A 26148-nucleotide genomic window follows, 5' to 3' on the forward strand; every position below is an offset into this window, starting at 1 on the left:
GCAAAATGTATATTGTTTATACATTCATTATAGATTTTTTGGATGCCACCTATATACAATTATGGCTTCCTTGAAATCATTCTGTGGTTGTTACAGTTCCACCCTTCGCTTCCGACTTGTTCAGTTGCTACAGAATGAAAATGTATGTTTTTATGCATTGCTGAAATATGTTGACATAATTTCCTGCTTTTGTTTAGGAAGGAGATTGATACATATCTCATAATGTCAATAAAAGTATTTCAAGGTGGAAAAAGAAATATTTCCCCTTATGAAAGGGACATTTCTATGGAGAGAGAGAGACAGAGACAGAGACAGAGAATCAGTATTTCTTTAAAAAAAATCATTGTTTTAAACTCTGTACAACTTTTTAACCTAATAGCAAGATGATTACTCACACAAATACTGTACACTATTTATTAATTACATATCATAGAACTGTAAATGATTATGACATCTCAAAACAATCTCAAGCTTCAAACAAATATTAATCCAGTAATTATAGATTTACATGTGATCTGAAGCAAAACCAGTTTCTGGCCACTGTATTTCAGGAGTAAATGAAATACTTCAAAAGTATCTCTTAAAGCAGGCCCATGCATAAGAGAATAGTATAAAATTTGGAAAACATAAAATTGTTAAACTTTTCTGATTATATAAACTTAACTCCCTGTAGAATCAAAACCATGAATCTGGGGAAAAAATGAAGAAAAGTCAAGGAAGCCAAATAAAATATTAAATATCAAGATTAAACATTCCTAAAAGCACAAATATAATTTCTGGATAAGAATGTCCTTCTAATCTGGAGGTGGGGGGGAAAGCTCCACATAATTCCGTATAATCTCTTACCAAGGAGTCAAAGCTGGGGTAAGGTTAATCCTTTTAAACAGATTCATGGTGCATTCATACCATGAATATTTATAGTTTTGAACAGTCCAGTTCAGAAAGAGGTAGGCAGAATTAAAACCACCTTTATATTTGCAATTAGAAACTTCAAATAGATTTTCCATATTTCACTTTGCACCAACCTCCTAACATTAAAGACAAACAGTAATCAATAATGAATCCCTCCATTCCGACTTCATATTCATATTCTACTTCTTGTTTAAACTAAAGAAATGTGCATACTGATGATATAGGGTTATTTATTTGCAAACATATCTACACCAATGTAACTAGAGAGACAACTGGACAGCATCTGCAAGAATGCCTTAAGACTTCAGGATAACTTTTTGCTCTATCTGCTAGATTTCCCTGGAGCATTCAGAACTAACTGTTATTGCATAAAAAAAAAACTAAGCAAGTCCACTGATTTTGCAGAAAACTCCACTCAGTGAAGAATTTTTTACAATACAAAATATATGTTTAGAACTGATGCTATAGTGGTTTACATAGCATGCTGCCAACTTGAAAATGCACTCTGTCTCTGTATTCATCACACATTTCCAAAATGTTCAATAATCAACACCAGATTCAAGCAGCCACCTGCAGGCATCACAGTAAGAGAATTTATTTGCAAACTAGCCATCCCCAGCACCAGCCTGCTTCTGCCATGGCACTTGCAGCTGTCATGGCCAATACCTTGCTGCTATTCTTTTTTAGCTCTCTGACTTCAGCTCGTCTTCATTCTTTCCTTTTGCTCTGTTTTCTAAACAAAGCTGTGGAGGGGCAGAGGAGAAGACTGGTGCTTATTCAGTGGAAAGTCCATTGATTACTCTGTGTGGTACCTTACTGACATCAAGGACACCTTTGGTACAGGGGAAAATCTGGGTTCTATCAGCTCTTATAAGCAAGTGTTTCGAAAGGTTTACAGAAAAGTAAAGTAAACAGAGCTCTGAGTAACAAAAGAGTCCCGTTTATGCATTCTTTGATTCACTGTAAAGGATGGTGTAAACTGACTTTTTAACCAAGCATTAGGCAAGCATTTGGGCCCACGCCATTCCATAATAAACAGTGACATGGCTATATTAAAATATTTACTTAATGCACGGCCGTGACTTATAGTATGAGTGGCTACTCAATAGAATGTCCTGAGTGCTAAGGCGTCAGGTGCCACTGCCTGTATAAATATTCTGTGTGCACTTGTTTATAGGAAAACCCCATCTGGTTTTGGCTAGAAACAGCAGACACCCTGGTGACCCCAGTTTTTGCTATTGGAAAATATAACACAAATGTTCGTTCTTCCAGAGAAATGGCAGCAGTTAAGTGCCATTTGACAGAATGAAGGGTATTGGCTTTTCTCAATAGGGAGCAAGACTTGCAACGGAAACATTTTCACCAGAAGTGCGTTCTTCGTTGGCACATTTGTGCTGGAACAGACACGTCTATATCCTAACAAGTTCCATTATTAGAACGGATTCTTTGAGGTTCCAAAAATACCCTTGGATGTCCATGTAGTTCCAGGTTCTTTTGTTCCATCTCCTCCAGTGCCCAAGGTAAAAAAACCCAACATCTTACAGTAGTGTCACCATGAAGGCAAGAATCTTACTCAATCCAACTGCATATAGCAGGTCATTCTCAACCACATAACTAGATGAGAAGATGCAAATGCAACAGAACCTTTCCATTCCTGCTTCCCAGCAACTAGTCCTGAAAGTCTATTGATAGTCAGCAATCTTTCTATTTCTCTCCTCAGTGTTCAGCAGTACAATAGCAAAAGAGGAAGAAACTGACCAGAACTATCATGGGTAGAATTTGTAGAGACCTGATGTCTACCAGATCATTGAACAATCTAAAATGTACCAAGATATCAGTAACAGCAATCTGTTAAATCAAAATTCATCCATTTCATTGTCACATTTGACACAACAAAATCATTATTTTCACTGACAATATGCAATTACTATCAATTAGTATTTACTAACACTTAAAAATCGGTTGCTATTCAATAACTATGAATAAGGTTCTTATCCAATGAAGATCATAGGACAAACCCCAGAACTGGCTACAGTTTACCAGTTCTTTTCTTTAACCAATAACCCTCAAGTGTTTCTGGTAGCTAACAAACTCTTTTGGGGTTTTTTTCTCAATGGAAAAAAAAAAAGATGCCCTGCAGATGCTGACCTACGAGAAGAATCCCCTACCTGTTCCTAGAGTCCATATTTCATCTACCGCAAGTGCCCATAGTAAGAGAATAAAACAGTATTGGACTAATGGTTGTTGAGCCATAAACTGGGATTATATTAGGTTCAGACAAATTAAATTAATCTAAATAAAACCAAGGTGTTACTATAAAGCGTATCTTAATTATAATATGACCCATGGTTTAGGTTTAGACCACATGCTAAGCCAAACCACAATATGCCTTGTGTGTTGGGCTAACCAGAAATTAATGCAAAATACAGAATAATTTCATCCACCGCTACAAAAAAAAGTGCTACAAATGTTGTAATCATAGACATACTTACTTGAAAATTATCTCCATAAACATAGTGGGACTTAACTTCTGAGGTACAGCCATAGGCTTGAACTGCACTTCTCTATTCCTGAATGCATGCTTGCTCTCTTTCACTTTGAAAAAAAAAGAAGGAAGCAACGCATGTTGGAGTTTGCAAAAACAGCTTCATCTGATGTCAGGGCCCCTCCCCCCTTGGCAATTCTTTCACTTTACTCTGCAGGCCTTTAATTATATAACAAACGCGAACAGTATAAATACAATCCAACTCTCATATCCTGTCAGACAACTTAGTGCTGCAAACCTGACAGAAAGGGGAAAAAAAAATTTCTGGCCACACATTTCAGCTGTGTGTTGCTCTATCTTTATGAGTATTATAGTTTAGTCTATGGGCGTTTCTGTTGAATAACATGCTCACAATCAAGGTCAAGACATGTATATCATAGCAGCCTACCTTTTTTTCCCTTTTCTTCCCTGCCCTTCCCCTTTTGTCTTGTGCTGTAGCTATGAATTTATGCACCCTCCAATGGTTGAAAAGAAACTATGCTTAATATCAAAGTTTGGAAGTTGCCCATGTCAGATACATGGCGTCCATCATGTGCAAAAATGTGCCATGTCTCTTTGCCAGTACTGTTAGAAAGACCTTCTTCTTCCTGTCACCTTTGATCCATGGAGCAAACAGAGCAAGGAAAATACTGGCATAAGCCATGGATACTGAACAGGTCTAGTGAATCACTGACAGGCCAAGTTCAAGTTGTGCATTTTGGGCAGTAGGAGGCATAAGCAATGGGCAGGATGTGCTTACTGCAATACGGTGTACATGGCCATGCTAGCACCATTCTAAAGAAAGCCTTTCCTTTCAACTATGTGCTATATATCACTTCAGAACAAATCTTCCCCGATGTTCTTGGGAATGTGCAATGGAGTTTTCTTTTTAACTGGAGAACACACTTGGCTTCATATCTTGATAGGGATTCCATCTATACCAGAATGTGTGTTACCAATGCAATCAGTGATGACTTCCTTAAAGTTTTCTTAACTTTGGTGCAGGCTATCTTTAATATTGATATACCTCCCTGTTTTTGAATTCCCATTTGCAGAGTTCTCCAGTGAGAGAGGTTACACATTAAAACCAGTCTAAATCTTTAACATGGGTTACGTCTTTCATAACTCAGAGGAATCCCTGCTCCAGGTTTTAGACATTTGTCCCTTTTTGTCCCACTTCCCTCTTTACGAGTACTGATGTATTCAATAATATATTCTAGGGCTGTGCATGGATTTGATTTCAAATAAAAGGTCTGAACTGCAAACATAACCTCCATCTAAAACCCAAACTACATGCATTTTATTTTATAGCCTCCATCTCCAATTCTTTGAAACAGCTGTGTCATCAACCATAATTTTTTTTAAAAATGTGTTGTTCCTGTTGTTAAGCTGGTGCAGCAGCATGGGCAGTTTTGGGCACTCCTAGGTTTCCACACATAATATCTCTGCTACGGGAGCTGCATCAGATGCCAATTTGTTTCTGGTCCAACTCAAGGTGTTGGCTATCACCTTTAAAATCCTACATGGAATGGGACAGGTTATCCGAGGAACCATCTTATCCCAATTACATTAACTCAGTCAGATTGGACCCTGCCAATCAAAGAATTTCAACTGGTGGCGTCTAGGAAGAATTTTCCCCACCATTGCCTTTGCCTTATGGAGGATCTTGCCCCCAAAGGTAAGGTGGGATTCCACTCTACTGGCTTTCTGGAAGAGTGTCAAGACCTGACTCTAACAAGTGTCATGAGAATCTGAGCACCATCCAACCTTGGGGCTGGTTGGTGGCCTGAAGGTGCCTCAGCTTTTTAGCTTGTTTTTACTCCTATTTTTAACTTTGTTTTTATCTATGTCTCTTATATATGGCTTCAAGTTTTTATTTGTAATGATCCCTGGTAGTGCAGTGGTTAGAATGCAGTATTGCAGACTAATTCTGCCCACAGCCTGATGGGGCTCAAAGTTGACTCGGTCTTCTATCCTTATGAGGTCAGTAAAATGAGGACTCAGATGGTTAGGGGCAATATGCTGACACTGTAAACAGTTTAGAGATGGCTGTAAAGCATTGTGGAGTGGTACATAAATGCTATTGCTGTTGCTATTTGTAAACCACCCAAAATCACTTAGGCAAGATGGTGGAGTATACATTTGATAAATAGATAAAAATAAATAAGCCCAGAAGATGCACACTGAGCAATTTTCTAGAAATATAAGCACAATCCTGGTAATTGCACTTGCTGCAAAAAAAAAAAAAAAAAGCCCGGGAAATTCCATAATATTTTGAAAGTTAAACTATACTATATTCTGAATGCTACAGGATGTAGCCCAGAGGAGAATTCAGATATGTTCCAGAACCCAGAAATGATTCCGCATTTATTCTTCTACATGCATGCATTATCTAAGCTGCTCCAGACGATGGTTGCTTGCATTTCATATTTAGCAATCTGGAGACCTAATGGAGAGTGAGCACAGATGATTTGCTACCCATTCCTGTTTAGATGAATCTGATTTGGCGATATGCCTGGGTGAGCTTGTGGGAGTGAGGTAATGGCTCATAGGCAGAAGCTCTTTGATCTGGATGTCTCAAGCTAATGAGCTCTTCATAACCCAACTTGCGTTTACAAACCCATACACTTGATACTGGTAAGGATGAAGCATCGGAAGAACATACTTCTTTTGCTGACGCTAACTTACAATCCATTCATTTCTCTTTCTTTAGGTCAGGGAACTAAAAGTCAACTTTTAACCCAAATTTGTTATGTCTGCTGGTTTTACAAATAAAATGTTAGCAAAATGAGTGATTGGGATTTAACAATATTGCCAAATTTGTAGTTCACAATTCATCCATTTATTTTATTGTGTGTAAGCAGTCCTTGACTTAGGAACACAGTGGGCACCAAAATTTCCATTGCTAAGCAAAGCTCTGGAAAGGATATGTTCAGAATCATTCTTATTACTTCTGGATCCTATAAAGGGCCTTGCCTTAATCTTTTGGCTGCAGTTCCCAGATAGACACATTCTTAATCCATGGCTGATCCAGTCTTTGGGATCACTGACTTCAGTACTTGCTTAAAGTATTGCAGGAACAAGCATTAAGAAATGATTTTTATATTCTCTCCTTTTGCATTTGGGACGTCTATAAAAGAGATAAAGGGCAGCTCTCTAAGAACCCAACCTCAGCTGCTTATTTCTTCTTTAAACAGTTTGATGCCAGCTTCGTTATTACTCATGCTTTCATCTATTGAGGGATTTTCATTAAGCTGAGACTCCTGTTCCATGAATAAGCACTGCAGTTTAGATAACTGGCATGCATGTTTAGGACTTCTGCCAGAAAGGCGATAGGCTTGCTCTTCCTATTTCTCTCCTGCTCAAGCAATTTCTACTTTTGGAAAGTATAGGTTTCTCTGAAAGATGGTCCAGGGTTTCAAAGAGAGGCAAGGAAATAGGCAGCCCTGAAGGAAATGTTAAAATATTGACAAAGATTTCCTAACTTGGAAACTACACTCACCCAGGTATTTGTCAGAAGATTAACAGAGCCGAAAATTAAAATAGCTAAATTTAAGGAGTCCGAACAGTTCTGATGTTATACTAAAGGCAGACAGTTTTATTTTGGAAAACTGAAGAGAGCTATAAATGGTGGCTACCCTTTTCAGGTTGATCTGACCAGAAATCTGAATAGATTGCTTTTGAAATTAACCCAAAAACCATGATTTTCCCATTGTTGATCTGTTGTGAATGTTTTGGGTTGCTTCTGCACAGCATTGGCATTTAGCAGCAGGAACTGAGTACTGTCAAGTCTATAGATATAAAATGGGCTCATATGTATCCTCACACCTTAAATTTTGTTATTGTTCTCATCTCCAGTGTACATTTTCTTCAGGAAAATCAAAAGTCTGTGGTCCAGGATCACATGTGACCCTGGAGTGCAGGAACGCTGCATAATGAGAACTCTAAATCTTTAAATCTATGGAGATTCTCTGTCCTCCAGGTCATAGCTGTCTCAAAGGTGCGTTTTCAAAAAGGCAACTGGGCTGTTTTTTACTTGAGGAAGAAGAAGACATTTTCCTTCTCATCCAAGAAGCGTCATCAGTTGTGATGACTGGGGGGGGGGGATGGAAGGATAGATACAGTTACCTTTTTGAAAGAGCATCTTTGAGACATCTAAATCTTTATGAGTTTAGGGGGACATTTGGCATATAACTACATGCATATCCACCCACCATACTATTCCTTTCAGAGTAAACAAGACTATGCAGATCACCGAAAAGCAGTCAGAAATACCAAGCAAAAACAAACAAAAAGGAACCACAGCTAAAATGTGTTTATTCCAACACTGCTCAATACTCTTCATAGTTTCCTATTCATTCAAATCATCCTCATCTCTGCTATGTCTGTATATGCTATCTTTTGTTCTTTAACTTTCTCACCTCTCTGTTTTTGAAGAGCTCATCAAACCCATCCAGTCATCACTTTCTCCATCTTCCTTTCAACCCATTTACTATTTTTTGTATTAAATGTACACGTATGTGATACCCATTTATTCTAGACCTGTTCTCTTATGGGTTTACCATGCATAAGTACCCTTCATAAATACCCTTTTCCAATTGCATTGGACTTTTTAAAGAGCACTGAAGAACTTTATACAGCAGTGTGTGGGGGGGTATAACCATTAATTCCTTGTAGTGGAATACATGGCACCCACTACCTTTCTATCATCATTTTCATGCCTTAAAATTTCCTGATTATCCTATCTTCAGTAAGCATATGCTACCAAAATACCCAAATATATATGGTTGCTCCTTTTTATGTATAACTTTGTGGCCACTCACTCCATCTTCTCTGACAAATACAAATATCTTGATTGTTGATACATTAATTTCAGATTTACCTTGTTGCATCATACAATCTATTCATGAAAGCTTCAATCTAGTTATGACAATAAATCTCTCTTTAGTAATGCAACCGTGCATTATGAGCTTAGCCACAGAAGATACAAGAACAAGGCTGAGATAAGTTGCTTTTACTACAAATGCAAAAACTCTCTCTATATATATATATATGTGTGTGTGTGTGTGTGTGTGTGTGTGTGTGTGTGTAGGTCTTTGGTTATTCAGGTTTTCTCCCGCGTAAAATTGGAAGTGTCTTGGGGACATTTCGATGAAGTCCCATTCGTCGAAACGTCGCCAAGACACTTCCAATTTTACGCGGGAGAAAACCCGAATAACCAAAGACCTACATACAAACACCCGCGAAAACCTCAGAAAACATATATATATGTTTTTATTATATATATATGTTTTTATTATATATATGAATGCTGTTTTGATGTTGTGTTTATGGAGGATCTTACTGATTCTGTCTGTGGTGCCTTTTATGTATGGGAGGAGGGCTTTGCCGTTTTCTTGTTCTTTGTCTTGGATTTTAATGGGGGTTTCTTTTTGGATTAGGTTTGTAATCTTATTTCTATGGAATCCATTGGATGTTAGTACATTGGTGAGAGTGTGTAGTTCGGGTTTTAGGTGTTGTTCGTCAGCTAAGCGTTTTGTTCTGGAGATGAGTGTCTTGGCTACAGAGTTGATCTGTGCTGGGTGGTGGTGTGAGAGAGCGTGCAGATAGCGGTTTGTGTGTGTTTTCTTCTGGTAGATGGTGTGTCCTAGGGAGCCATTGGATTTCTTGTAGACTAAGACATCCAGGAAGGGAAGTTGGTTGTTAGCTTCTGTTTCCATGGTGAACTGTATTTTGGGGTGTAGGCTGTTGAGGTGTGTGAGGAAGTTGTCCAGTTTTTCTTTCCCATGTGGCCAGATTATGAAGGTGTCGTCTACGTATCTGAGCCAGAGTTTGGGTTTGTGATCCGATTTTTCTAGAGCTTGGGTTTCAAAGTGTTCCATGTAGAGGTTGGCAATGACAGGTGAGAGGGGTGATCCCATGGGTGCTCCTTCTGTTTGTTTGTATTTTTGTCCATTATAGATGAAGTATGTGTTGGATAGGCAGTGGTTGGTCAGATCTAAGATGTGTTTGGGGGGGTTATATTTGTTTTGAATAGCTGTCAAGGCTTCTTTGATAGGCACTTGGGTGAAGAGGGATATGACATCGAAGCTCACTAGTAGGTCGCTGGGCTGTAAGTTTTGTTTCTTTATGATCTCTATAAACTGGAATGAGTTTTTTACGTGTGAGGTGATGGATTCTGCATAGGGCTGTAGTTGTTTGGCGAGAAATTTGGCTAGGTTTTGTAGAGGTGAGCCTATGGAGCTGACTATAGGTCTGAGTGGGGTTCCTTCTTTGTGTATCTTGGGGAGACCATAGAGTTTGGGGCATCTGGATGATTTCTCTCTGGGAATGATTCTTTGCTGGATCTCTTCGCTAATGGGGGAGGCTTTTATTTTGGATCTGGTGGTTTTTTCCAGGTAGGTGGTGGGATCTGTATTTAGGGGTTTGTATGTGGAGTCTTGGAGTAGGTTGGTTAATTTGGTTTGGTAGTCAGATGTGTTCATAACCACCGTGGCGTTGCCCTTGTCTGCTGGTAGGATTATTATGCTGGTGTCTCTTTTCAGGTTACGTAGTGCTGTCTGTTCCTCTTTGGGTAAGTTGCTTTTGGGTGGCTTGCTGGTGCAGAGGATGTTGGTGATTTGAGTCTGATTTCTGTTAGCGTCGTCGGGGTTGATTTTGGTCAGGCTGGTTTCAACTCCACATATAATGGTTTCAGTGGGGATGTGTTTGGGAGCGACTGCAAAGTTGAATCCTTTGGAAAGGACATTGGTTTCGGCTTTGGTGAGGATCCCATCTGAGATGTTATGCACTGTTTGTTTCATGTGTGGCTGTGAGGGAGGAGGGATTTGTTTCTGGCGTTCTTGTAGTCTTCGGAGTTGCACAAACAGAAAAATATCCACCATCCTTAGAAACCCCAAAGATAAAATTGAATTAGAAAATCAAGGAGTATACGAAATCCCATGCACCACTTGTCCCACCACATACATCGGACAAACCAACAGAAGAATAAGTGCACGCATTGAAGAACATAAGAACTCAGTCAAAAAAGAGGAACCAACATCTTCCCTGGTCCAACACCTTAAAGCCACAGGACATGAAATTGACTTTAAAAATACCAGAACCATTGCCAAAAGTGAACATTTTAATAACAGAATAATCAGAGAAGCCATCGAGATAGAAAAACGCCCACACAGCATGAACAAGCGAGATGATACCTCCCGCCTACCAGCCATTTGGAAACCTGCCCTTATTGACAAACGACTCCCTAACCCCAAAATCTTAAACCCCTCTGCAACTCAGACTAACCTGAGCACAACCAAACAGAACACTCCCCCAGCCAATCAGAGCACAGCCAAGCCCCTAACCATTCAGAACACACCTCCACCCAATCAGAACACAGCCAAGCTCCCACCCAATCAGTTCATACCCCCACTGGCAGTTAAAAGGAAGAAACAGCTAAGACCACACATTGCTGCTCAAAGCACGAAGCTGAAAACACCAGCCTGAAGATGATGAATGTGACTTCGTCGAAACGTCGCCAAGACACTTCCAATTTTACGCGGGAGAAAACCCGAACAACCAAAGACCTACATATATATATATATGTATATGTATGTGTGTGTTTGTGTGTGTGTGTGTGTGTGTGTGTGTGTGTGTGTGTATATATATATATATATATATATATATATATATATATATATATATATATATTCACGATTAAAAAGGTTAAAAATGTGAACCCTAGGGATATTCATAATAAAATATAAAAATGAACACTAGGGTAATAAAACCTAAAGAAGTTTTTAATGGGTTAAAACTATAAAAGTTTTAAAAAGCGCCAAGCTTTCGCCGTCACCTGCCGGCATCCTCAGGGCTGGCGTGCCAGAGAATGAGAAGGTCTTTTTATAGGCGTGTCGAGGTTTGCACTCGGCTCCTGGATCTTGTTATGGGGCCTGATTGGTTCAGCCGTGTGTAGTTGGCCTGCGCTTTTTTTCTCTTCTTAGTTGTATTTTTATCCTCGTCCGTCTCCAGTTCTCCCAACCTCAGATTAGCTGAATGGCAATTCCAGTTATTTCAGTTGCTTTCATGTTCCGATCTCCCCTCAGGCTTGGGTGGTGGTGGACGTTCCAAGTTCCTTTCTCCGCCCCGTTCTGTCCGGTTGCTACTTTTAGAGTCCCATATATTTCCGGTCTCAATGCTTTCGGTTTTAATATGTTTATCATCCTGGTAATCCCGTAAATTGTTACGAGTCTGGTATAGCGTGGGGGGTATTCCGCATGGTGGAGGGGTCGTCTCTTGTTCGTTGTCATGCCCAGCTGTCTCGCACGTGTCTTACTCCGAGTGCTCAATCCTGGGGGTGTGTGCACAGTCATCGGGGCGCGTCCCTCCTGGTTACCGTGTTCTTCCTTAGTTCTCCCCTTTTTTACCTTGTTGGAAGCGCTCGCGTATGTTCTATTGGAGTCCTCAGGATCGTCAGGTAGGGGGTATGACAGCTCGATCTCTCGCCCCCTGCCGCTCTCCGACTTTCCTTCCTCCTCTCCAACGGTATGCAGGGGTTCATCATCAACCACCTCCCGTGGTTTGTCCTCATAGGAGCTGATCGTTCCAGCTACATGGGGAGGTTTTCTCCTCCTTTCCCGACCAGCTGCGATGTTTCTTTTGGTGTGTGGGCAGGCCATTGCGTTTGGTGATTCCTCCGCATTTCCACCTGCCGTATCTTCCCTCATCTCCTCTTTGTAGCCGGGGGTCCGGACCTTGGTTCCTGTCCCTCCCCTGATCTTCTGGGATTGCGGCAGTCCCGCGGGGATGGTCAAGGTGCCTCGCGTTTGCTTCCTTTCTTTCGAATTGCACCTGGTTCGTTGGGCGGTGCGGGTGCTACCCAGATTGTTATCAAACCGTCGGGGGTGTTGCCGCCGATTATTGGCACTCCATGATCTTAAGGCTAAATAGGATGGGCATAGGTCAATGTGCCTATTAATAGACTTACTGTCTGAGAGCCATGCCTCTCTAAGAAGGCGGCCCCCTTTGGTGTTATCATTTGCCAATACACTGACGTCACTAAAGTTAAACTTATGGCCTAGATCCACCATATGGGCCCATATTTGGGAGTGACAGTCTCTCCTTCTCACTGCTAATTCGTGCTCATGGACCCTGGTCTTAATGCGTTTAGCAGTCTCCCCAGTATAATTACATTGGCAGTCCGTACAGTCAATCCTATAGACGGCTGCTGATCTTTCGGTGCTGGGGAGCGGGTCCTTAGGGCGCATTATGGCCGCTCGCAGTGTTTGGTTGGGTCTATGGGCCACCTGTATTTTGTGTGGTGCCAGGATCCTAGCTGTGGCTTCCGATACGTTATGGATATAGGGGAGGGCAATACGTGTGGTGGCTTGAGGCACGGATTCTTGAGATGCAGGGTTACTCCGGAGTCCAGGTGGTCTCCTGAACTGATTAATGATTTTAACCGGGTAGCCGTTGCCTCTACATGTTCGGAAGAGGTGGTTTCTCTCTTCTTTTTTGGCTTTGACGGTGCTGCAGTGTGTCTCCACTCGTTTGAATAGCGTCCTGACACAACTGGCTTTATGGGCCATCGGGTGATTACTCCTAAAGTGGAGAATCCTCTCTGTACACGTTGGTTTTCAGTATACCCTGGTAGCTAGACATCCATCCACCTGGCGCTGCACTAGTACATCCAAAAATGCTAGACTGCCCTGATCTTCTTCCTCCATGGTGAATTGGATGTCCGGGTATACATAGAACATACGCGAGCGCTTCCAACAAGGTAAAAAAGGGGAGAACTAAGGAAGAACACGGTAACCAGGAGGGACGCGCCCCGATGACTGTGCACACACCCCCAGGATTGAGCACTCGGACCGTGCGAGACAGCTGGGCATATCCACCATGCGGAATACCCCCACGCTATACCAGACTCGTAACAATTTACGGGATTACCAGGATGATAAACATATTAAAACCGAAAGCATTGAGACCGGAAATATATGGGACCCTAAAAGTAGCAACCGGACAGAACGGGGTGGAGAAAGGAACTTGGAACGTCCACCACCACCCAAGCCTGAGGGGAGATCGGAACATGAAAGCAACCGAAATAACTGGAATTGCCATTCAGCTAATCTGAGGTTGGGAGAACTGGAGACGGACGAGGATAAAAATACAACTAAGAAGAGAAAAAAAGCGCAGGCCAACTACACACGGCTGAACCAATCAGGCCCCATAACAAGATCAAGGAGCCGAGTGCAAACCTCGGCACGCCTATAAAAAGACCTTCTCATTCTCTGGCACGCCAGCCCTGAGGATGCCGGCAGGTGACGGCGAAAGCTTGGCGCTTTTTAAAACTTTTATAGTTTTAACCCATTAAAAACTTCTTTAGTTTTTATTACCCTAGTGTTCATTTTTATATTTTATTATGAATATCCCTAGGGTTCACATTTTTAACCTTTTTAATCGTGAATATAGTAGAGCAGTCTTGCTCAGAGCCAGAAAATGGGAAAGGGCAGCACGGCGTATCTCAACTAATTATTGCAAGCTGGCGTTCCTCCACCGCTGTATCAAGGAGAACCTAACACCAAACTCGTTAAGAAGAAAACCAACGGTAGACTCCTTGGAATGCTGGCAGGCCGCCCGTCAATTCCAACGACGCACACTATATGCGTTAATTAATGACCAACACAGAAGAATAGGCAATTTAAAGAGAGACATCCAAGGCTATCGAGACTCCTGTAATACAGAATTAAACCATCAGCATTTCAATATGCTAAACCAGCATATTCGGCAAGTCATGGCCCGGACGACTCAACACATGACAAGAACATTCCTTAAAAGGCTGAATTCATTACGTGAGTCTTGTAATAACAATTTACCTGGGGTGGTGCACAACCTATCTTCAAGGGTGTTAAGCCAGCCACAGTTATCCCTACTGCAACGAGATGCAGGACACAACCTTAATGATGCGGATACACTGGACTTTGTGGCGGCATTAGAGCCCGCCCTACACCATACTGGGATAGGAGAGGAAACCAAGAATGTAATCAGGCAACAGGTCACGAGCCTAATTATGAGCCACAGACGCCAACAAGTTTTATCGGCAGAGGAAAGGGTGGCTTTAAGCCAACTTAGAAAAGATGACACCATTGTCATCCTCCCAGCCGATAAGGGGAGGGCAACTGTCGTTTTAGACAAAGAGGCATACGTAAGAAAGGCATTGGATTTACTCCAAGACGGTGCTGCCTATAGAGTGGTTAGTAAAGATCCCTCCACCACTTTGAGAAACCGTACTAACAAGCTCCTTGATGACCTCAAACGTAAGGGGAGGATGGGGGAAGAAGTGCTGAGAAGGATCCGCCCTGGTGACTCAGCACTCGCTAGATTCTATGGCTTACCTAAGATACATAAGCCCAATGTCCCCCTCCGCCCCATTGTAGCATTTAGGGGTACCCCCATCTCTGAACTTGCCAAGTGGCTGAGCGTTCGCATCGGCCACTTGGCAAGTAACAGCGACACCACCGTAAGATCGGCAGAAGAATTCCTCAATAGAATAAAAACCCTGAAGGTAGAAGAGGATGAGCTCATGGTCTCCTTTGACGTAGTTTCTTTATTTACGTCCATCCCGCAGAAACTTGTGGTTGAGGTCCTAAGAGACCGGCTTAACCAAGGAGACCATGGGCAACACCAGGACTCCCTTCAAACGGAGGACTTGGTAAAGCTCATGGAAATATGTCTTAACACCTACTTCACCTTCCAGGGGGTTATATATGAGCAAATTAAAGGAACACCTATGGGGTCGCCGATCTCTAGTGTGGTTGCAGAGATGGTACTCCAGCAGCTGGAACACATAGCGATGGCCCAATACCAACCAAAATTTTGGGCCCGCTATGTGGACGATACGTTTGCGGTCATTAAGAAAAGACACAAAACTGAATTTATGGGCATCCTGAATTCGGTATACCCGGACATCCAATTCACCATGGAGGAAGAAGATCAGGGCAGTCTAGCATTTTTGGATGTACTAGTGCAGCGCCAGGTGGATGGATGTCTAGCTACCAGGGTATACCGAAAACCAACGTGTACAGAGAGGATTCTCCACTTTAGGAGTAATCACCCGATGGCCCATAAAGCCAGTTGTGTCAGGACGCTATTCAAACGAGTGGAGACACACTGCAGCACCGTCAAAGCCAAAAAAGAAGAGAGAAACCACCTCTTCCGAACATGTAGAGGCAACGGCTACCCGGTTAAAATCATTAATCAGTTCAGGAGACCACCTGGACTCCGGAGTAACCCTGCATCTCAAGAATCCGTGCCTCAAGCCACCACACGTATTGCCCTCCCCTATATCCATAACGTATCGGAAGCCACAGCTAGGATCCTGGCACCACACAAAATACAGGTGGCCCATAGACCCAACCAAACACTGCGAGCGGCCATAATGCGCCCTAAGGACCCGCTCCCCAGCACCGAAAGATCAGCAGCCGTCTATAGGATTGACTGTACGGACTGCCAATGTAATTATACTGGGGAGACTGCTAAACGCATTAAGACCAGGGTCCATGAGCACGAATTAGCAGTGAGAAGGAGAGACTGTCACTCCCAAATATGGGCCCATATGGTGGATCTAGGCCATAAGTTTAACTTTAGTGACGTCAGTGTATTGGCAAATGATAACACCAAAGGGGGCCGCCTTCTTAGAGAGGCATGGCTCTCAGACAGTAAGTCTATTAATAGGCACATTGACCTATGCCCATCCTATTTAGCCTTAAGATCATGGAGTGCCAATAATCGGCGGCAACACCCCCGACGGCTTGATAACAATCTGGGTAGCACCCGCACCGCCCAACGAACCAGGTGCAATTCGAAAGAAAGGAAGCAAACGCGAGGCACCTTGACCATCCCCGCGGGACTGCCGCAATCCCAGAAGATCAGGGGAGGGACAGGAACCAAGGTCCGGACCCCCGGCTACAAAGAGGAGATGAGGGAAGATACGGCAGGTGGAAATGCGGAGGAATCACCAAACGCAATGGCCTGCCCACACACCAAAAGAAACATCGCAGCTGGTCGGGAAAGGAGGAGAAAACCTCCCCATGTAGCTGGAACGATCAGCTCCTATGAGGACAAACCACGGGAGGTGGTTGATGATGAACCCCTACATACCGTTGGAGAGGAGGAAGGAAAGTCGGAGAGCGGCAGGGGGCGAGAGATCGAGCTGTCATACCCCCTACCTGACGATCCTGAGGACTCCCATAGAACATACGCGAGCGCTTCCAACAAGGTAAAAAAGGGGAGAACTAAGGAAGAACACGGTAACCAGGAGGGACGCGCCCCGATGACTATGCACACACCCCCAGGATTGAGCACTCGGAGTAAGACACGTGCGAGACAGCTGGGCATGACAACGAACAAGAGACGACCCCTCCACCATGCGGAATACCCCCCCACGCTATACCAGACTCGTAACAATTTACGGGATTACCAGGATGATAAACATATTAAAACCGAAAGCATTGAGACCGGAAATATATGGGACTCTAAAAGTAGCAACCGGACAGAACGGGGCGGAGAAAGGAACTTGGAACGTCCACCACCACCCAAGCCTGAGGGGAGATCGGAACATGAAAGCAACCGAAATAACTGGAATTGCCATTCAGCTAATCTGAGGTTGGGAGAACTGGAGACGGACGAGGATAAAAATACAACTAAGAAGAGAAAAAAAGCGCAGGCCAACTACACACGGCTGAACCAATCAGGCCCCATAACAAGATCAAGGAGCCGAGTGCAAACCTCGGCACGCCTATAAAAAGACCTTCTCATTCTCTGGCACGCCAGCCCTGAGGATGCCGGCAGGTGACGGCGAAAGCTTGGCGCTTTTTAAAACTTTTATAGTTTTAACCCATTAAAAACTTCTTTAGTTTTTATTACCCTAGTGTTCATTTTTATATTTTATTATATATATATATATATATATATATATATATATATATATATATATATATATATATATATATATATATATCTCATAATTACATACTGCTTTCTGTTCATAGATCTTTCAAGGAGAAATGTGCCTTTCTGCTTTCATAGCCCATCCTTCATCACAACTACTCACATGTTTTGCATACAAATTGAGAAATGCACTCCAAGTATGCCAATGCTACTTTCAAATGCAGCTGGGATTGATCTTGGCTGTTTTGACTCTTTGCAGAATCTTTCAGTTATTCTTATAGGCACAAAAACAGAGACAAGAGAGCTGGGTGAAATTGGCAGCAGGGGACTAACTAATGGCTCAATGCATGGCTTGCAAAAAGCTCAAAGGCATTGGGGAATGGAAGTGGTCCCATGGGGAGGTTCGTTCTATTGTACTCAATCTCTGAATGCTTTTCCTAGAAACTAATTCTGTTGCTTTTTAAACTCATGCCGAAAACATCTTTGTTTGCCTCAACTCTTGACTATTTATAATAGAGCTGTTGCATTAAATTATGAACACAAATATGGCTGCATTGAGTTAAGAATCTAAAATCCAGGAGATAATTTTATTTTAAAATTGAAAATATTACTGTGGGAACATCCACTAAGAAGGTTATTCAGATCTTCCTAACACCCAGAGTATGAATTAAAAGATAAACATCCCTTGATTCAAACTTTTAATACCAATGATGACATCCATGTTGTTTTCTTGGCAGTGATACGGAACTGTGCAATTGCTTTCTTCCAGGGCACTTTCTTCAACTTCCCAATCTATTTAACAGCTCTGAAATTCCCAGATTACACCCATCCAAATGCTAGCCAGGACTCACGCTTCTTAGCTTTCTAATCAGCTAATCACCAAACACTGGTAATAAGGCACTTACCCATATCCACTTAGTGTCCATTATTTTGTGCTGTCAGCCCTGTCTATTTATTCTGACAAACTTTATAATTCATGGTTCCAAAGCATATATTCAGACATTTCCTCCAATAACGTACCAGAAAGTAGCTAAAGAGAGCTGTGTCTTTCAGTGCTTATGGTATCACAAGCTGAGAATACATATTTAAAATACCTGTTGGGACAACTAACATGTCAGGCTTCCTTTATCTGATCCTAAAATAGATCATAAAGAGGAATATGCTTATAGGTGGGTATCCACTAGTGACTTTGCAAAGCCTCCAAAAATTAATCTGTTTTGAAACAGATCAATGTAATTCTCTTTTCAAATTGGGCTTCAACATAAAGCTGGTGATCTATCTCAGGAGTGAAGACCCACAGTGTTCTGGAAAGCACAACCTGGTCTGAGTAATCAATGATTATAGAATCATTTATAAAAACAACATCTATAAAAATCAATAGATACATGGACATTAACAATATCTATAGACTATGCAAAAGAGACTATCACCCAGCCCAAAAAGGAACAAAAAACCCCGAGCACCTCTCCATCAGCAGTCAGCGCCCAAATTAGCATAGATTAACTCCAAGATTAACAGCAGACCATTCTGGCCTCCCTCAAAGGGGGGCGCCTTTTTGCAAAACTTGATTTGGCACAGGCCTATCAACAGCTACCTGTTGATGAGGTAACTGCAGAGGCCCAAACAATTGTAACACATAGAGGGGCCTCTAAGGTTAAAAGACTGCAGTTTGGGGGTAATGTAGCCGCTGGCATATTTCAAAGTGTCATGGAACGCACACTTCGTGGTATTCCTGGGGTCTGTCCCTACTTCGATGACGTCTTCATTGCTGGGGAGTCATCTCAAAATCTTGCAGAAAGATTAAGGGCTGTCTTATTGCGTTTCCGCCAAGCAGGCCTTAAATTAAAGCAAGACAAATGCAAAATAGAAGTCGTTTCCACTGACTTCTTAGGCTTCAGGATTGATGCTCAAGGCATCCACCCTGCTGAATCTAAGCTTCAAGCGATTCAGCAGACCCCAAGGCTCACATCCAAAAGTGAGCTGCAAGCTTTCTTGGGGCTCTTAAATTTTTACCATGCATTTCTCCCACATAAGGCTACTATGGCAGAGCCGTTACACCGTCTCTTAGACAAGCAGGCTCCATGGCAATGGACTAAAGTCCATGACAGGAGTTTCAATGAGGTTAAAGCCTTGCTCTCTTCAAGTGCTGTATTAGCACATTTCAATGAGCAACTGCCTGTGTGCATCACATGCGATGCATCTCCTTATGGGGTGGGAGCAGTACTTAGCCACCTGAAGGCTGATGGGACACAAGTCCCTGTAGCCTACTATTCAAGGACTCTGTCGTCTGCAGAGCAGAATTATGCTCAGATTGACAGAGAAGCCTTGGCCATAGTGGCTGGCATAAAGAAATTCCATGATTTTTTATATGGCCACCACTTCACGGTCTACACAGACCACAACCTCTGCTGGGGTTGTTTACTACCAACAAACAGACACCACACATTATTGCCCCAGGTATGCTGAGATGGTCAATTTTCCTGTCAGCATATGATTATACACTCATCCACAAACCGGGAAAAGAGATGGGTCATGCAAACGGCCTCAGCAGATTACGTCTCAAGCAAATAGAGGCTGAGATCTAGAGTCTTGTCCTCTCTGCATGAGGGACATCCGGGCATTGTGCTCATGAAAGTGCTTGCACGCAGCCATCTTTGGTGGCCTGGGCTTGATAAAGCTATTGAGGCCCAGGTGCATGGGTGTCAGGTGTGCCAACAATCACAGGTGGGAAGAGACACAAACCCCTTGGTCAAGGGTACATCTAGATTACGCTGGGCCCTTTCAGGGACAATTCTTCCTCATCCTGCTGGATAGTCATTCCAAGTGGCTAGAGGTTGTACCTGTCTCCTCCACTACTACTGCCAGGACCATCCAGGTGTTGAGCGGAATCTTCGCTAACCATGGACTCCCTGATGTCCTCATTTCTGACAACGGTCCCCAATTTACTTCTTTTGAGTTCCAGGCTTTCCTTCAGGCCAACTTGATCCGGCACGCAATGTCAGCTCCTTTCCACCCTTCCACCAATGGGCAAGCTGAACGGATGGGGTGCACCACCAAAGATGCACTCAAAAGAATCACACACGGTAGCTGGCATCACAGGTTAGCAGATTTTCTTCTTGCACACCACACTACACCATGCACTGCCACTGGAAAGAGCCCAGCTGAACTCCACTGGGGTCGCCGCCTCATCACAAAGTTGGACAGACTGCACCCAGACCGGGTGGCTTCACAGGTGTCACAGCCGCGGGCACCTAGGAGGCTTCAGGTGGGCGAGCCGGTCTGGGCAAGGAATTATGGTCCTGGACATCTCTGGGTCACAGCTATTGTCTGCAAAATATCAGGGCCATTATCAAACGAAGTGACCTTGGGAGACGGCCACGTCCTTCAGCGTCAGATTGACCAACTGCGCTGGTGGTTGTCCCTTGACGTTTCTGCTCCTGGCTCTGCTCTCAGGGGGGAGGGGGCCCAGGAACAAGGTCACACTTCAGGTCAAAATCCTGGGAACCAGTCTTCCTGTGCCTGGGGACTTCCACAGGTTGCTGTTGATGCCCCAGTGGAGGAGCAAGGGCATTCTCACAATTCGGCTATTGCTCCGAACAGGGAGTTACCTGGGGGGGTGGTGGCCTGCGCATCAGCAAGTGCTCAGAACAGGAAGTCATCCTGGGGAGTGGCCTGCGAATCCGCAAGAGCACCAAACAGGAATCCTCCGGATAGGGGGTTTGCCATAGAGGCAGCTCCTGACTCTGGCATCTCAGCCACCTACACAGGCGACTGGAACTATTGGGGCACAGCTGCAATGCAGGTCACGTCCGACACTGGTCGCGGGCTCGAGGGACTAAGTTCCCAGGAGCATTCCATGGTAGAAGGGGAGACCTCCGCTCCACCATTGGGCTTGGGGATTTTCTCCCCTCCAAGGGAACCTGGCCAGAGTCCGAAGACTCAGCCAGCCTGCCGCAACTGGGGCACCTGTCATATATGAGCATCAAAGTCCTGGTCTATCGTGTCCACCAGATGGGCCAGTAGGCCAGGCACCATTAAGTAAAAGTCCTGGTCTGCCTAGCCGGGCAGGTGAGCTGACAAGCCAGGCATAGGTAGGTCGCAAAGGGCTAAGGCCTTTCCCAAGCACCTGGGAGATTATGTGAGGTTTTGGTCATCACAAAGTAACCTTGCTGGCCTATAACTGGGTAATGGGGATCTACACTTGGTAGAGCATAAGCACATTAATTATAATTTGGAAAATGGTTTTTTAAGTTAACTTTATTATTTTATAAAGATATTTTGCCTGTGTGCTGGGCAAGGTAATTTTTTTTTCCTGCCAGGAACAACTGTAATTGTGTGTTTCATCTAGGGGGGAGGGGTGTTGTGTCCTAGGCCTGATGAGGCAGCTTAGCAGGCCCAGAAATGTTGCAAAAGGTCCCAGGCAACCCAAAAGCTGCCCAGGACCAGACTGGTTGGCGCCGGCCTTGCGCGCATGCGCAAGGCACGAATAAAGGAGGTTTATGATAGGTTGTTTGAAAGACTATAAAAGGCCTGCGAGCCTGTTGGGTTACTGAGTGGTAATGTGGATCAAATAAAGAAGAACCTGGTTACAACGTGAGTGTGTGTCACTTCAATGCCGCAAACCCCAAGACGTAAAAAACCCTATATGCATACTTCATGTAAAAGAGCATTTTCTAGGCATATGAACTCAAGAGAACAGCATTCACCAATCTGATGCCCTTGAAATGTTTGGGACAACACGTCCCACAATTTCCAGCCAACATGGTGAATTTTGTAAGCTGAACAGAACAAGTTGTCATTCTGCATCCTGTGATAAAGATTCCAGGAGTTTATTATGCATGCTTTAAAACTGATGTACAGCAGAAACATTTCTATCCCACAATCAAAAAAGTTAACCAATAAAACTAATGGGGGAGGGGAGTCCCCCACCCCCCTTCCACTTCTATAAAGCTTCCACAGGATCTACATAAAACTTGGGCCCTGCTCAGACTCATCTGATCCAGCCAAGCTATTCTTATCACAGGAAACCAACTGTCTGCCGCCATGTTCATGTTTGGCTCCAGTACAAAACTTCCTCTCTTGAAGGAGCACACCTGTGGAGGGTATTGCAGACCTAAACAACCTGTTCAGCCACAATCACTATTCCTTCCCTGTAATGATGTAAACCAAGACTTTTGTTTTTGCAGCCCTTCAAATGTGATTCTACAACATCAATATTCACACAGAATTTAACACTTTACACATTATTGTTTCATCAAAACCTTTAGGAGGGTCTAGGTTTGATTGGAAGAAATTTAAGCTGCAGAAATGGGAAGGATCCCTGAGGATCTGCAATATTATATAACAGTCCACATACCTGCCATTTTGCCAGCTGATTTTTTTCATCTGAACAAGACCTGCTTTAGTAGTGCAAATTAAGATTCTTCCCAGTGGTGCTGCAAGGAACAGAGGAAGAAAGAAAAACAAGACAGACAGATAGACAAATTCGTTAGCAGTATTTAAGGACTGCATTATATTAAGAAACCTCTGATCAAAGGAACAAACCACCAAAACTACTAGCTTTGGCATTTTCTAGGTCACTGCAGTATGAACTTTTACTGTACAAATTCTTATATCATCTTCCACGATCTGCAAATTGTAGACAAAGCTCACTGTCAGAATGGGTACAGTACTGGAATATACAGATGGATTCTAGACTCCACAACTTATATTAATATAGTAAAAGGAATACTCTTTCCAATTGTTCTCAATCATTGTAAAGCATTACTGGACTAAAAGCCAACCATGTTGATACCATGATGTCTGCAATACTTTAAAAGCTACCTACTGGCTTCCTCAGTGGGAAAAAAAAATCAGCATTTTAAAATTAATAAAAAACTCATGTGATGGCCAAACTAGGCAATAGTGGAAAACAGTTTAAGAAATTACTATGAATCAGACAAATCTAAATGTTTAATTAAAACACCCTTTTTTGGTGCCATGGGATTATCTTTATTTACCAGGATAGATTGCTCAGTTCCACTGAATTATGTATAGCCTAATTCAAGATTTTTTCTCATACATCCTTCCCCTCCCTTCTTTCAAATAGACAAGTAAAGCATCCAAAAAAGAATGGAAGGACAGCCTTGCAAGTTCAGTCAAACTTATGATCTAGGCCTCATATCCTATTTTCTGTCTTGAAGTTCTGAGAAGCCATTTGTTGGAGATAAAAGAAACAACCCTCTGTCATTGGAGTGAATATTTAAAGCCATGATTAAACAATGTATAAATCCATGTAGTGAGATAAATCTAACTAGCAGGAATGATCCACAGTGGGTATTACAGGTTGTCCTCGACTTACAGCCACAATTGAGTCCAAAAGTTCCATTGCTACGCAAAATAGTTATGTGAATTTTGCTCCATTTTTATGATTGTTATTGCCACAGTTGTTAAGTGAATCACGGCAGTTGTTAAGTTAGTAACATGGCTGTTAAGAGAAACTGGCTTCCAGGTTGACTTTGCTTGTCAGAAGGATGCAAAAGGTAATCACCTGACCCAGGGACACTGCAACTTTCGTAAATACATGCCAGTTGCCAAGCAATTTTGATCACATGACTATGGGGATGTCACAGTGATATCAGTCTTAAGTCACTTTTTTCAGTGCTGTTTTAACTTCGAACAATCACTAAATTAATGGTTGTAACTACCTGCACAGACCAAGAGCATTCGGAGGACTACATATTGTCTTTCTCTGATCCATTAGGTCACTGCCCAGAATTTGTTATAAAATTGTCCATCCAAACCAAATTTCTGTGCATGCATCCACTTTTCGGATACCCAGTCTTCTTCTCTGTGAAGAATGTACTCTTCTTCCCTTAGCCTTTTGCATTCACATTCGCTAAAGCAGGATGCACTCTTCTGCAAAGCAATATTGGTAACTCTCTTTTCTGCTGGCCTTTTCCTCCCCATTTTTCATCTTTCTTGACCAGATGAGATGGGTTCAGCTGACATCATGTTTCATGCCCTGAAGAGGAAGCTTCCTTGACAGCTTTTCACTGGCAGGGTCCAGGCAGGCCTCCACTCTGCTTCTCAAAGACCCCATCCTAGCTGTCCACAAGCAGGATGAACTGTTTTCCCTTTAGACTTTTCACCCTGCTGTTGTAAATCCCCCTGGCATCCAGCCAAGGCCCATGCTAGACGCAGCCATAATAGAGTCATTTTTCTTCTGCCCTTCAGAGAAGGAAACAGCAGAAATGCTTTCCTTTCAAAGAGCTTAACAAAGTGCAGATTCCAACTGAAGGTGACTCTGTAATCTATCCGGCAGAAACCATTGACTTCACTACCCTGTGCTCACACCTGAAGGAAGCAAAGGACAACATCTTCTTTGGAAAGGGAGTTGAGTGTGAAGATGCAGCTGTTCCTTTGGATTCCATCACAGGAGAAAGAAGCAAAAGGATGAAATAGCTATGGGAAAGGGGAGCCACCTGATGATTTGCAAAACAAAAACAAAAAACAAAGGGAAAAAAACCTCACCTCTGTGTTAAGCTTGTGCAGAGGCAGCACAACGAATACTCCTATCTTAATGCAAACCAGGTGACATTTCTCCAGTTCAAGCACAGAAATGTACCAGCATTACAAAACCATTCCGGTACCAGTCCCTGTATCACCATCCTGTCATGATAGTGTTCCTGCTGTGTTTCCTGGGAGATAATACACGCCAAATGGCTTCTTGGGCTGTGGTGGACTTGGAACTGTCATTCAGAGCTCTTATTTTATTTTCACTGTGCCAGAGAGCAATGACTCACTTGAATTACACATCAATAGTTAACAGAGATGTAACGGCTTCTACAGTAAAATGGTAATTGTAGCATGAAAGAAGCATGAAAACATCCTAGACTTCCAGGAAACTATGTTTCTGGTGCATGGAAGGAATGTGGGAAACAGACACTCATCAGTTACAGAAGAAAATTGGTATTCAGCTATGTCTCCTAGAAATTGATTTTGGAGCAAGCACTCTTATTGTTGCTTTTTATAATAATGTGAAAATATCAGATTTGTACAGGTCATCAGCTAGTATAAACAATGTCACATCCAGGCCTGAATCTGGCTAAAAAGGGCCTAAATAATCTATTTCTTCTATTGTGTCCTATAATTACCCTCCCCAACACTTTTCAATAACCTTCCTCCAAAAGGGAAGCTTGGAGACTGGGTGGTAGTTGTAAAAGTTGATACGATTCAGGGAGGGTCACTTAAGGAAAGGGTCCACCACTTCCTGATGCCAGTCTATCAGGTTCCCACTAGACTTACAAAGGAGCTAGAGGACAGAGACCTATTAACTTTATCAAAATCTACAGGCTAGAAGAAGTCCAAATTGTTATGGATTCATTAACTTCAACTCCCAAAATTTTGTAGCCAGCATTCCTTTTTGCTCAAAGAATTACTCAAACAATTGCTCAATTTCAAGAAGGCTGAAAAGAAGAACAATGAAATCCATAGGTTCATAATTTTTGTTGTTTTATGTCTTATGGCGCACTGATTCCATACATAGGTGTAAATGTATAGCCTGGATAAACACCATGAATACTTATATGTCTTACTGTTTCTTAGAAATGAGTGGATGACATAGAACAGAGGATATTCTACAGATAAGATTGCCTGGCTAAATACTGAGGCAATCCTCAGTTATTCAAGATAACTTTTTTCTATGCTTAGGGACATTATGTTTTCTGTATTATTACTATTAGCATTTAAAATTTGTAACTTGAATCTAACCAAAGAAATAAAGAAATGTTACAGCTCTGGCA

General features: G+C 42.7%; 1 protein-coding gene across 4 annotated transcripts in view; it reads right to left on the minus strand.

The window, feature by feature from the left end:
* MYOCD (myocardin) overlaps window positions 1-24935 on the minus strand; it is a 198463-nt gene extending 173528 nt beyond the window's left edge. For 2 of the 4 annotated variants that reach the window (XM_039321984.1, XM_039321983.1), the window contains exons 1-2: window positions 24878-24935; window positions 22722-22800 (exon numbers count right to left, since the gene is read on the minus strand). In XM_039321984.1, the coding sequence (XP_039177918.1) occupies window positions 22722-22728 (7 nt within the window). In that variant the 5' untranslated portion in view covers window positions 22729-22800; window positions 24878-24935. Of the gene's footprint in view, window positions 1-3404; window positions 3508-22721; window positions 22801-24877 lie in introns of all 4 variants that reach the window. The other 2 variants (XM_039321973.1, XM_039321972.1) reach the window with 2 other exon arrangements.
* Between the last annotated feature and the right edge of the window lie 1213 nt (window positions 24936-26148).

This window comes from Crotalus tigris, unplaced genomic scaffold, assembly GCF_016545835.1.
Source record: "Crotalus tigris isolate CLP2741 ecotype Arizona unplaced genomic scaffold, ASM1654583v1 scf7180000023830.6690815, whole genome shotgun sequence".
Lineage (NCBI taxonomy): Eukaryota > Metazoa > Chordata > Lepidosauria > Squamata > Viperidae > Crotalus > Crotalus tigris.